The sequence below is a fragment of the Microcaecilia unicolor genome, chromosome 4, assembly GCF_901765095.1.
Source record: "Microcaecilia unicolor chromosome 4, aMicUni1.1, whole genome shotgun sequence".
NCBI classification, from domain to species: domain Eukaryota; kingdom Metazoa; phylum Chordata; class Amphibia; order Gymnophiona; family Siphonopidae; genus Microcaecilia; species Microcaecilia unicolor.
This window is the reverse complement of record NC_044034.1, coordinates 12,807,812-12,821,258: the sequence shown is the minus strand read 5'-3', so window position 1 is coordinate 12,821,258 and position 13,447 is coordinate 12,807,812. Positions and strand designations below refer to the sequence as shown.

At 46.0% G+C, this 13,447-nt stretch overlaps 2 protein-coding genes across 6 annotated transcripts in view; one reads left to right on the top strand and one right to left on the bottom strand.

The window, feature by feature from the left end:
* The window catches only part of LOC115468205 (E3 ubiquitin-protein ligase TRIM39-like), a 1,720,076-nt gene that overhangs the window by 528,317 nt on the left and 1,178,312 nt on the right, over nt 1-13,447 (bottom strand). The gene's annotated exons all lie outside the window — the stretch shown is intronic.
* LOC115468285 (E3 ubiquitin-protein ligase TRIM39-like) overlaps nt 1-13,447 on the top strand; it is a 179,342-nt gene that overhangs the window by 27,005 nt on the left and 138,890 nt on the right. Inside the window, exons 6-8 of one of the 5 annotated variants that reach the window (XM_030199887.1) lie at nt 4,149-4,154; nt 4,881-4,910; nt 12,675-13,319. The exons of 2 other annotated variants lie outside the window; for them this stretch is intronic. In XM_030199887.1, the coding sequence (XP_030055747.1) occupies nt 4,149-4,154; nt 4,881-4,910; nt 12,675-13,231 (593 nt within the window). In that variant the 3' untranslated portion in view covers nt 13,232-13,319. Of the gene's footprint in view, nt 1-4,148; nt 4,155-4,880; nt 4,911-12,674; nt 13,320-13,447 lie in introns of those variants that run through there. 2 more of the 5 variants (XM_030199890.1, XM_030199891.1) reach the window with 2 other exon arrangements.

Here is a 13,447-nt window from a genome sequence, read left to right as displayed (position 1 = left end):
TTTAAAGAGACCAATGTAAACAAAGAGTATGAAGAAATCTTGGTGCTATGAAACAAATTAATAATTGAATACAAGACCACACTCCACCTTATAATCGAAAGAGAAAAACGCCTATATTCCAACCTAAATCGGGACATGGACGTTTTTCTCTCGCTTGCGCCTAAATCGGTGTAATCGAAAGCCGATTCTGGGCGTTTTTAACTGCACTCCATCGCGGGAATGAATACAGTTGATGGGGGCGTGTCGGAGGCGTAGTGAAGGCGGGACTGGGGCGTGGTCACCGGCCGAGCAGAGATGCGCGCGCTCAGCCGATAATCGAAAAAATAAAGGCATTTTTAGCGAGAATTTAGGCCACTTTTGTTGGACCCGTTTTTTTCACGAACAGGTGCCAACAAAGTGCCCTAAATGACCAGATGACCACCGGAAGGAATCGGGGATGACCTCCCCTGACTCCCCCAGAGGTCACTAACCCCCTCCCACCAAAAAAAAAGAACTTTAAACACTTTTTTTGCCAGCCTGTATGCCAGCCTCAAATGTCATCCCCAGCTCCATCACAGCAGTAAGCAGGTCCCTGGCCTTTAGCAGTTGTTAGTGGGTGCAGTGGACTTCAGGCAGGTGGACCCAGGCCCATCCCCCCCTACCTGTTAAACTTGTGGTGGTAAATGGGAGCCCTCTCAACCCCCCCAAAACCCACTGTACCCACTTGTAGATGCCCCCCTTCACCATTAAGTGCTATGGTAATGGTGTAGAGTTGTGGGGAGAGGGTTTTGGGGGATATTTGGGGGTCTTAGCACCCAAGGGAAGGGAGCTATGCACCTGGGAGGTAGTTTAATGTGGTTTTTTTTACTTTTTAAAAGTGCCCCCTAGGGTGCCCGGTTGGTGTCCTGGCATGTGAGGGGGACCAGTGCACTACGAATCCTGGCCCCTCCCACGACTCAAAGCCTTGGATTTGTTCGTTTTTGAGCTGGGGCGCTTTGGTTTCGATTATCGCTAAAAAACAAAAATGCCCAGCTCAAAGAAACGCCCAAATCCAATGCATTGGCCTGGTACAAACCGTATTTTCGAAAAAAAAAAAGATGGACGTTCATATTTTTCGAAAATATGGTTTGGGCCGCCCCTTCACAGCCCCTTTATCGGAGATGAACGTTCTTACACATAGGCGTTCGCATTCGATTATGCCCCTCACTGTCTTATAAATAATGCAAATTATGAAAGAGGATTGAAAAAAACTCATAAGGACAACCAACATAAACATCAATATGAAACAGCTGGACCAATAATTTAATGAAAACCAAATCGAACACCACTTGCAAATGGTACAACCAAAATTAGACAACGAACTAGAAGATCTCAAACAACACATACTCTCCCACCAATAATTAAACGCAAAGAAACATTTATGGAGAACTGTTAATACAGAACAAGTGGCACATGTAATACTACTACTACTACTTAACATTTCTAGAGCGCTACTAGGGTTACGCGGCGCTGTACAATTTAACAAAGAGAGACAGTCCCTGCTCAAAGAGCTTACAATCTAATAGATAAGAGTGAGACAAATATAGGACAATCAAGCCATTGTGACATCACTGATGAGGTTGGCTCTTAGGCATTGGTGGAATGAGGCATTATGACATCACAATCTCAGCTCTGGATACCAGAGACTGAAACTCTTCACACTAAGGGGGGAAGTGGGCCAAGTATAGGACAATCGAGCCATTGTGACATCACTGATGAGGTTGGCTCTTAGGCATTGGTGGAATGAGGCATTATGACATCACAATCTCAGCTCTGGTTAAATCACTGCTATATGTAATACTACTACTACTACTTAACATTTCTAAAGCGCTACTAGGATTACGCAGCGCTGTACAATTAACAAAGAAGGACAGTCCCTGCTCAAAGGAGCTTACAATCTAAAAGACAACATGTGCAGTCAGTCAAATTGGGGCAGTCTAGATTTCTTGAATAGAGGTAAGCTGGTTAGGTGCCGAAGGCGATATTGAAGAGGTGGGTTTTGAGCAGGGATTTGAAGATGGGCAGGGAGGGGGCTTGGCGTATGGGCCCAGGAAGTTTATTCCAGGCATAGGGTGAGGCGAGGCAGAACGGGCGGAGCCTGGAATTGGCGGTGGTGGAGAAGGGTACTGAGAGGAGGGATTTGTCCTGTGAGCGGAGGTTTCGGGTAGGAGCGTAAGGGGAGATGAGGGTAGAGAGGTAATGAGGGGCTGCAGATCGAGTGCATTTGTAGGTTAGTAGGAGAAGCTTGAATTGTACACGGTACCTGATCGGAAGCCAGTGAAGTGACTTGAGGAGAGGGGTGATATGAGTATATCAGTCCAGGCGGAAGATAAGACGTGCAGCAGAGTTCTGAACGGATTGAAGGGGGGATAGATGGTTAAGTGGGAGGCCAGTGAGGAGTAAGTTGCAGTAGTCAAGGTGAGAGGTAATGAGAGAGTGGATGAGAGTTTGAGTGGTGTGCTCAGAGAGGAAAGGGCGAATTTTGCTGATGTTTTAGAGAAAGAAGCGACAGGTCTTGGCTATCTGCTGGATATGCGCAGAGAAGGAGAGAGAGGAGTCGAAGATGACTCCGAGGTTGCAGGCAGATGTGACGGGGAGGATGAGGGTGTTATATTAAAGGATGCATCAGATGGCAATACAACATGCCTGTTGGATGATACACTTACACTAACTCTGTTTGTCTGTGAATATATACATAAAACAGATTGTGAAAGAGACAAAGAACAGCAGATCAGTAATAGATATTAAAAACTTTATTAATAGTACCATATATCAAAGTATTGCCTGACACAGGCCGTGTTTCACCCAGCAGGGCTGCATCAGGGGCTATTTTGCAGATTATAATACGGAATACTTGTACAGTGGTTGATGTTCGCAACAATCTTGGAAAACATTTAGGCCTTGAAAAAAACAGCAAAAAGGACCCACTATTCCTATGATACTGGGGAAAAAAAAAGCATCAAATATCTAAATTGGACCAAACAATACTAAATACTAAATAATGCATAGGGCTGGTTACACATCTAAACGGAAATGGTGCTTCAAATAAGACAAATAGTGCATCAGATGGAATTGACAGAGATATTACAAATAAAGCATAAATCTAAGCCACTATGCCCAGAATCATACTGATGCACTAAAGTAACATATAACCAAATTCAAAGACAAAGGGTTGTCATGAAACACTTAGCCACCCATCCGGGGTTATCCTGGAGCAACTTAAAGGGTCTATCCCCAACAAAGCTCAGGTCTGCCTGCACCTGCTGCTTGTGCTTTACACTAGCACCCTCCTCCCACAGACTGGGTCATAACTGCCTCTGGGCAAGTCTCCCGCTCTCAAGTTGTCCCCAGTGATTTCTAGGTTACTTGGGCCACAGTCCCAGTGGTACCACAGTTCCCAGAAAGCACTCACAGACCCAATACACAAACCACCAGGATTCTTTATCAGTCCAGACAAATACAAAAAACTAGCATTTTATCAGTCAATATCACACTAATTTTACAGTCTTTTTCTCATTATTATGGTTACTTAAAGGTGGGGGGGGGGGGAGTGAAAAAGGGAATGGTTTGGGGTGGGAATATGGTTTTTGTTTATATGGTTGGATTCATATATTTTTGTGGATTTTGCATTAAAATTAATAAAAAATGATTTAAACTTAGAAAATGCTGACTGTGGGCTGAATATGGGCTGAGTAATGTCACGGTCTTACTTTATAACAGTTGTACCATCAGTTCTGTCCAAAGCAACAATGACCTTGCATTGTCGATTGTCACTCCTATTTGAGTATCACCTGAAGAAGGAATGGGTGATAAGGCAAAGCTTATTTGATTTTGTTGCATTGCACCCTGGAAGTTATGTGTTTACTATGTCATAAACTTATTCCTGGAATAAGCGGCAGAAAATGTGTTTTACTCTTTTGGGATTTTGCCAGATACTTGTGACCTGGATTCACCACTATTGGAAACAGGATACTGGGCTTGAAGGACCTTCAGTCTTTCCCTGGATGGCAGTTCTTATGTATGAATGTAATTATAAGATCATTGAAGGACATTTTGATAATTCAAAATCTCTAACATTTCTCTCTTTCTCTCTCTTTATTTTTTTTACAAAATAAAATCACATCCTGCAGGATTTGGTAAGTTTTATTCAGTTAGAAACATATATATTTTAGGGGTGGGCAATTAACACATTAATAACGCTATTAATGCATTAATATTTTAATGCATACCATGCTGTTTGATGCTACCTGGGTTTTTTTTAATGCTGACCCACCCCTCACCCACGCTTACCTCTACAGCAGGGCTCTGGATTTATTCTCCTTCCTCGGAGCTCCCTCAAACTGCTCTCCCCCTGCACGGATAGGCTCTTCAGATACTTGAGCTGCATTGTACAGGAAGTTGGGGAAGGTCTCGTGAGACTTGAAACCGCGAGACTTCCCCAACTTCCTGCACTGAGTGACTCAAGTATCTGCAGAGCCCGATCACTCTGCAGGGGAAGACAAGGAGTTTGAGGCAACACTGAGCACAAACCCTACTGTACAAGTAAATGTGGGTTGTAGGGAAGAGAAAATGAAGGCTGGGCATTAGGGCATGATGCCCTAATGCCATGAGAGACACTGGGGGAGAAGCTGGGGAAGGGGGCACGAGAAAAACTGGGTGAAGGCTGTTTGAAACATTATTCTTTAATGGCCAAAATGCATGCTGTCATTAAACGTGCTAAATTGCATGACTAAAATTTTCAATCACACGATTAATCACAATTAAAATTTTTATTCATTGTCCACCCCTAATATATTTTTTTATCATTGTACTTATTTCTCTTCTCAGAGATCTGATCATTGTTCATCTTTATTTTCATACAGATTGGTGGATGGAATGTGGCAGATACGCAGGTAACTGAATCTGATATATAACTAATTATAGCAGACAATCAAATCCAATAATGTGTCCTTTGACTGTGATCCCGCTATACAGACACCTACAGCCAGTGTTAGGGATCCTTTTCACCCCTGTGATAGAGAAGACTATCAGGCTTATTTGCGAAAGAGAAGGGCGCCCATCTTTCGACACAAATCGGGAGATGGGCGTCTCTCAGGGTCGCCCAAATCGACATAATCGAAAGCCAATTTTGGGCGTCCCCAACTGCTTTCCATCGCGGGGACGACCAAAGTTCCCGGTGGCGGGACAGGGGCGTGGTTAACACATGGGCGTCCTCGGCCGATAATGAATAAAAGAAGGGCATCCCTGATGAGCATTTGGCCGACTTTACTTGGTCCTTTTTTTCACGACCAAGCCTCAAAAAGGTGCCCGAACTGACCAGATGACCACCGGAGGGAATCGGGGATGACCTCCCCTTACTCCCCCAATGGTTACTAACCCCCTCCCACCCTCAAAAAACAACTTTAAAAATATTTTGTGCCTGCCTCTATGCTAGCCTCAAATGTCATACTCAGGTCCATCGCAGCAATATGCAGGTCCCTGAAGCAGTTGTAGTGGGTGCAGTGCACTTCAGCCAGGCGGACCCAGGCCCATCCCCCCCTACCTGTTACACTTGTGAGCCCTCCAAAACCCACCACAAACCCACTGTACCCAAATGTAGGTGCCCCCCTTCACCCCTTAGGGTTATGGTAGTGGTTTATAGTTGTGGGGAGTGGGTTTTGGGGGGGGCTCAACATACAAAGTAAGGGAGCTATGCACCTGGGAGCAATTTGTGAAGTCCACTGCAGTGCCCCCTAGGGTGCCCGGTTGGTGTCCTGGCATGTGAGGGGGACCAGTGCACTACGAATGCTGGCTCCTCCCACGACCAAATGCCTTGGATTTGGTCGTTTTTGAGACGGGCGTCCTCGGTTTCCATTATCGCCGAAAACCGAGGACGCCCATCTCTGAGGTCGGCGATCTGAACATTTAGGTCGACCATCTCTAAGGTTGACCTAAATGTGGAGATTTGAGTGTCCCTGACAGTATTTATGAAACGAAAGATGGACGCCCATCTCGTTTCAATAATACGGGTTGCCCCGCCCCTTCGTGGTGTTGTCCTTAGAAATGGGCGCGCTTAGAGATGGTCGTCCCTGTTCAATTATGCCCCTAAATGTGTTTTTCCCCTGATCAGGGGCAGGGAGTGATCCCTCTGGTTCAGACCTGGCAAGTTTCCCACATTCATTGGGAGACTCCCGTTTTCTCAGGTCATCGCCGAAACTTCCACAAGGGAGTGAATGACTCCCACTCAGCAGTCTATGGAAGTCCCAGGACATTTTTCCAAATAATACAGTACAGTGTGCTTCTGGAAACAGTCACCGAGGCCCAGATGCTCTAAACAAAAACGACCCTTTAACAAACAAATTTTTAACCGTGGCATGCATTAAAGGCCATTTTCCGACGACGCTAGCAGCTATTGAAAACGGAATGCAGATGAGCAATTCGTGTAGAAACCGTATAGAAATGAGATGCACTAAAGTTTTCCGCTTGCCCTAACGCTGGAAAACTACCGGAAAGCTAACGAGAGGTCTGTACCTCTCGTTGGGGCTGTCCAGCTAAAAAGTTAAACGTAAAAACCAGAAAACAAATTGCGGAAGGGGGCAAAAACGGGCATCAGAAGCGTCCTTTATTGACGCCCGAGGTCCCCGCTGCTCCCCGCTCCCCCTGCATATAAAAAAAAGTGGAAAAAAAGGATCAGGAGGGGGCAAAGGTGGTAGTCAGGAGCGTCCTTTATGGACAGCCTTGCCCCCCCACCCCACCCGAGGTCGCCGCTGCTTCCCGCTTCCCCCTGCATTAAATAAAGAATTAAAACTTTAGCAGCCCCAGCCCCCCTCCCTTCCTCTCTCTCTTTCTCCCACAGCTCTGCCTCCCGCCATCCTCTGCCCCCGTGCCCCGCCCCCCCCCCCGAGGTCGTTGCCACCGCTCCCTCCTCCACTGGGCCCCCCTCCACCTTACCGGGCCTGCGCAGCGCCTCTCACCTCTGTGTGAAGGCGCTGCACAGGCAAGAACAGCTGATGCCTCTTCGCTGCATCTTTGTGTCTCTCCTTTCCTCCTGGGCCCGCCCCCTTCTGGTTACTTACGTCAGACGGGGCGGTGGGGGCGGGGCACGGGGGCGGAGGATGGCATGAGGCGGAGCTGTGGGAGAAAGAGAGAGAGGAAGGGAGGGGGGCCGGGGCTGCTAAAGTTTTGATTTTTGTTTTGATGTTTTATTTAATGCAGGGGGAAGCGGGGAGAAGCGGCGACCTCGGGCAGGGCGGGGGGGGGGGGGGGGGCAAGGCCGTCCATAAAGGATGCTCCTGATGAGCACCTTTGCCCCCTCCTGATCCTTTTTTTAATCCTTCCGTGCACAATTCTAAACACTCTCACACGAGTCTCATAGCCTTCACAACAGAAGACAGATGAGGTATTTCTTTCATACTTTCCTGCAGGTTCCCGGACTGAACTTAGCATAACCAACCATTCAGTTTGTCAGGAACAGCTTCTCATCGCCCTTGGGGTTTCAATGCAACGTGTTTCTGTTGGGTTTTTTTGTTGTTGTTGTTTTGACGTTTGTGGCATGCGCAGAGCAGCCAGCATAACGCTTGGCTGCTCTGCGCATGCTTTAGGGGCCGATTACCAACGGGGATTACACCACTACTACTACTACTACTATTTAGCATTTCTTTAGCGCTACAAGGCATACGCAGTGCTGCACAAACATAGAAGAAAGACAGTCCCTGCTCAAAGAGCTTACAATCTAATAGACAAAAAATAAATAAAGTAAGCAAATCAAATCAATTAATGTGAACGGGAAGGAAGAGAGGAGGGTAGGTGGAGGCGAGTGGTTACAAGTGGTTACGAGTCAAAAGCAATGTTAAAGAGGTGGGCTTTCAGTCTAGATTTAAAGGTGGCCAAGGATGGGGCAAGACATAGGGGCTCAGGAAGTTTATTCCAGGCGTAGGGTGCAGCGAGACAGAAGGCGCGAAGTCTGGAGTTGGCAGTAGTGGAGAAGGGAACAGATAAGAAGGATTTATCCATGGAGCGGAGTGCACGGGAAGGAGTGTAGGGAAGGACGAGTGTGGAGAGATACTGGGGAGCAGCAGAGTGAGTACATTTATAGGTTAGTAGAAGAAGTTTGAACAGGATGCGAAAACGGATAGGGAGCCAGTGAAGGGTCTTGAGGAGAGGGGTAGTATGAGTAAAGTGACCCTGGCGGAAGATGAGACGGGCAGCAGAGTTTTGAACTGACTGGAGAGGGGAGAGGTAACTAAGTGGGAGGCCAGCAAAAAGCAGATTGCAGTAGTCTAAACGAGAGGTGACAAGGGTGTGGATGAGGGTTTTGGTAGAGTGCTCGGAAAGAAAGGGGCGGATTTTACGGATGTTGTAAAGAAAGAAACGACAGGTCTTGGCAATCTGCTGGATATGAGCAGAGAAGGAGAGAGAAGAGTCAAAGATGACCCCAAGGTTTCGAGCTGAGGAGACAGGGAGAATGAGAGAGCCATCAACAGAAATAGAAAACAGGGGGAGCGGGGAGGTGGGTTTGGGGGGGAAAATGAGAAGCTCGGTTTTGGTCATATTTAATTTCAGGTGGCGTTGAGACATCCAGACAGCAATGTCAGACAAGCACGCTGAAACTTTGGTTTGGATGCAAGGTGAGATATCAGGAGTAGAAAGGTAGATTTGGGAGTCATCAGCATAGAGATGGTAGGAAAAGCCATGGGATGAGATTAATGAACCAAGGGAAGAAGTGTAGATAGAAAAGAGGAGGGGACCAAGAACAGAACCCTGAGGTACGCCGACAGGCAGAGGGATAGAAGTAGGAGAGGATCCACCAGAGTGAACACTAAAGGTGCGGAGGGAGAGGTAGGAAGAGAACCAGGAAAGGACAGAGCCCTGGAATCCAAGTGAGGACAGGGTATCGAGAAGTATGCTGTGATCGACAGTGTCAAAAGCAGCGGAAAGATCAAGAAGAATGAGGATGGAATATTGACCTCTGGATTTAGCCAGTAATAGGTCATTGGAGACTTTAGTAAGCGCAGTTTAATGCATTCTACTTTTACAATACTGCACCGAACATGTGCGACTTGATTTTTGATGCATTCTTCGTTTTTTCAAATTCGTTAATGACTTTTACGTTTTAGATTCTTTTACGTTTGGTTGATGCATCCTGCCCCAAGTGTCCTAGAGCGGCCAAGAGGGATATAGTAAATGGCTTTTTATCATTGCCTCCAAAAACTGCTTGCAAAATGGAATAAACACATTTAATCTAATGACCAGATTAAGACATCTGAATGATACAGTATAGTTTGCTTCAGGAAATGGCCACCAAGCATCCAGGGGGTGAGTTGCAAGCTACATGTAGGTTATCAATAGAAATCAAACAAAATAAAACATGGAAAAGAAAATAAGATGATACCTTTTTCATTGGACATAACTTAATACATTTCTTGATTAGCTTTCGAAGGTTGCCCTTCTTCGTCAGATTGGAAATAAGCAAATGTGGTAGCAGATAGTATATATGAGAGAAACATCAAAGCATTACTTTGACAGTCTGACAGGGTGGGAGGGTGGGGGTATGCATGGGGACATCAAAGCATTTCATTGATATTCTAACAGGTTGGGTGTTGGTAGGTGAGAGGAGGATAATTAACAGAGAAATAAACAGAGAAATACAACTTTATGGTTTATAATGGGTTAGGAAACCCAGGTCCTTATTCAGTCCTGTCTGTTGGGTGTTAAAATATTCAATCATTCTTATTTCAAAGGTTTTACGTTTCTGTATTGTCTTAAAATTACCTTTCAGTATCCTTACTGTGAAATCACTGGTGCAGTGTTCTGGTCTTGAAAAATGTTCGCCCACAGGGGTGAGGGCTTGACTGGCACCGGCTATTTTCATGTGATGTCTGTGTAGGTTGAATCTTGTCTTGAGCATCAGGCCTGTTTCTCCAATATAGCATCCTTCGTTACATTTTTTACACTGAATGATATATACCACATTGGAAGATGAGCATGTAAAATAGTCCTTTATGTTGAATATTTTTCTCTTGTGGATGACTGTGGGGTCTTGTGAAATGTTCTGGCATAGCTTGCAGCTGGATGTGTTACAGGGAAACATGCCCTTTTCTTTTTCAGACTGTGTAGGGAGTTTACTTCTGATCAGCTTGTGTTTGAAGTTTGGTGGCTGTCGGAAGGCCAGCACTGGTGGGGATGGGAATATCTCTTTCAGTAATTCATCCTCCTGAAGTAAGGGCTGTAGAAATATTCTGGAGGTCAGCCAAGGCCAAAAAGCCAAAAAGATAAATGCACAGAGCACAACAACATCATTTAAAAAAAGACAGACAGACTTTCTTTAATGGCTATATTCCCCACTTGAACTTTGGAGGAGTGGCCTAGTGGTTAGTGTGGTGGACTTTGGTCTTGGGGAACTGGGTTCGATTCCCATTGCAGGCACAGGCAGCTCCTTGTGACTCTGGGCAAGTCACTTAACCCTCCATTGCCCCAGGTACAAATAAGTACCTGTATATAATATGTAAGCCGCATTGAACCTGCTATGAGTGGGAAAGCGCGGGGTAACAAAAATAAATAAATAAATGTATTGGTTAATGGACGGGACTGGAGAGGAGGGTGTTTAAGTATGAAAGTTATCAGATGATGGTCAGAGAGGGGAAGAGTTGAGGCACAGAAACTGGAGAGTGAGCAGTTTGAGGAGAGGGTAAGATCAAGACAGTGGCCATTCTGGTGAGTGGGGGCAGTGGAGCACAGTTGAAGATTGAAAGAGGATGTTAAAGCAAGAAACTGAGAAGCATAAGAGTCAGAGGGATCATTAGCACGAATGTTTAAATCCCCAAGAATGAGGAAAGGAGATGAAGGTTCAAGAAAGAAGAAAAGCCAGGCGTCAAAGTCAGTGAGAAAGGAAGAAAGGGACTTATCAGGTGGTCGATAAATGACTGCTACTCGGAGAGGCAGAGGAGCGAATAGACAGATGGAGTGGTCTTCGAAGGAAGAAAAGCAGTGAGACTGAGGTGGAAGAAGAGGTTGAAATCTACAATGCAGGACCCAAACCCTGTATTTTCTATATGGATATGCATTCTCTTTTCAAAGTTCTGAGGAAAAATTGTTATAGCTGGAACCTAACCCCAGTTTCCCATAAGTACATTATTTGGTATTCACAAATTTGCGGTTTGCGATCTTTTTCATGAACCATGCCATCGCGAATGCCGAGAATGGACTGTACATCCATATCTAAAGGAAAATAAATTTTGTAAACAACAGACTGGTCTCAGCCTCCATCTTCTGGAAAATCCTGAAATTTAGAAACACCTGGTGGATGGATTGTGTCTCTTCTGGAATGGGATAAGAACACTGGACCTGGGGGGTGGGGTGGGGAGGTGCACCTTTTTTGGTGTTGTGTAGTCAGAGCTAGGGTTACCATATTTGGTCCCCCATAAAAGAGGACACATGCCCCGCCTCACCACGCCCCACCCTACCCCCTTTCACACCCTCACTCCACCCCTTTCACATATTCCCCTCCCCCATATCACGCACCCCATCATCCCCCCTCCACTCCCCTCCCCATCACCCCCTTACCTTACTCTACTGCCCTGTTGATCTAGTGACCTCTTCGGGGCAGGAAAGAGCCCCCTCTTTGCTGCCCGGAGCGCTGCCCTGCATCCTGTTGCTGAATCTCAACGCTGATTCAAAATGGCCACTGAGAGTTGAAGTCTTGCGAGGTCGCTTCAACTCTTAGTGGCTATTTTGAATCGGCGCCGAGATTCAGCAACAAGATGCAGGGCAGCACTCCGGGCAGGAAAGAGGGGGATCTTTCCTGCGCCGAAGGCGGAAAAGGTCACTAGACCACCAGGGCAGTAGAGTAGTAAGGGGAGGGGAGGGCCAGGAGGCTAGCATAGGACGGCCCACCCGTCTGCCAGCCTGCCCGTTTGTCCAGAAATCCAGACAAACAGGCAGATTGGCAAAACCCGCCCGGTTGCCCGGACATGTCCTCAAAAAGAGGACATGTCCAGGTAAATCCGGACATATGGTAACCCTAGTCAGAGCTCTTTTTTTTTTTTTTAATTTCAGATCGCTCAGGGGTTGATAGTCAAAGCAATTTAACCGGCCAAAAATGGCTCCTGGCCAGTTAAATCATTTGTTCATGCTAACCACGAATTGTCAGCAGTTCTAGGGTGTCCCTAGAACCTTCCCCTCCAAATGGCACAGTGATTACAATTTATGACAAATTATTACTCTACCTATAAAAGGTTATTCTGTAATTATACTTCCTCTGTGCACATCTGTATGCTGCACAATCCACAATATTTGAAAATATAAGTGAGATTAAGTAAAAATGCTTTGTTTTGAGAGTACGGGGATGGTGGCTGAGAGGTGGTGGCTTCAATGTTTTGACTTCATCCCTTGTTCTGTTTTTATCCAACCTCCTTGGTATGAATAGACTCGTTCTAATAGGGAACACTGAAAAGCTGATGTCCAATAAGATGAGTCCAATCTATAGACAATAGCAGAGTCCTGTCATAGAAAAAGTGATTGACTGAAGAACCAGCAAATGAGGGTTAGAGGTAGGTGGATGAGCATCCAATGAAAGTTAGAGCTGGGTGTGAGAGGAACCAATGAGGGTTAGCAGTGGGTATGTGATAAGCTAATGAGAAGTGTTTGCTCATGTTTATTAATGTGTCTCCTCTCTGCAGTAAATGTGACTCTGGATCCTGAAACTGCTGGTCCTGGTCTCATCCTATCTGAAAATGGGAAAAGTGTCAGATGGAGAAACACAGGACAGAATGTGCCGGACACTCCTCAGAGATTTGATACTTCTCCCTTTGTGCTGGGGAGTGAGGGCTTCACCTCAGGGAGACATTACTGGGAGGTGGAGGTGGAGGTGGGGGGTGATATTTTCTGTGTATTGGGAGTGTGTAAAGACTCTGTGAGGAGGAAGGGGGAGATCCCACTGTCACCTGGGGAAGGATTCTGGACTATGCAGCTGTCCGGACTCTGGACACTGGTGCTGTTGGTTGAACAGAGATGCTGTGCCCTCACCTCCCCTGAGACCCAGCTCCCTCTGAGTGAGATCCCTCAGGTAGTGGGGATTCTGCTGGACTGTGAGGCAGGAAAGGTCTCGTTTTATGATGCAGAGAATAAATCTCATCTCTTCACCTTTACTGACACCTTCACAGGAAAATTCCGACCTTTCTTCAAGACTCATTCTAAATTTCCTGTGAGAATCCGCCAGGTACCAGCCTGGAATTAAACAGCAGGACTCAAGATTAACATTCCCAGAGTCTCTCTCTGTGCTTGACGATTTGTAGTTATGTTACCAAAGCCTTATATACAATCATCAGAAAATACAAATAAATCTGGGAAGCTCTGCTGCTCTTCCTTATGATTTCATAAAATCCAGCTTCTTTCCTGATATATTTCCTTAATCTCAAGTCTCTGGTAGGATTGTGACAGGTGGAAGATTTTA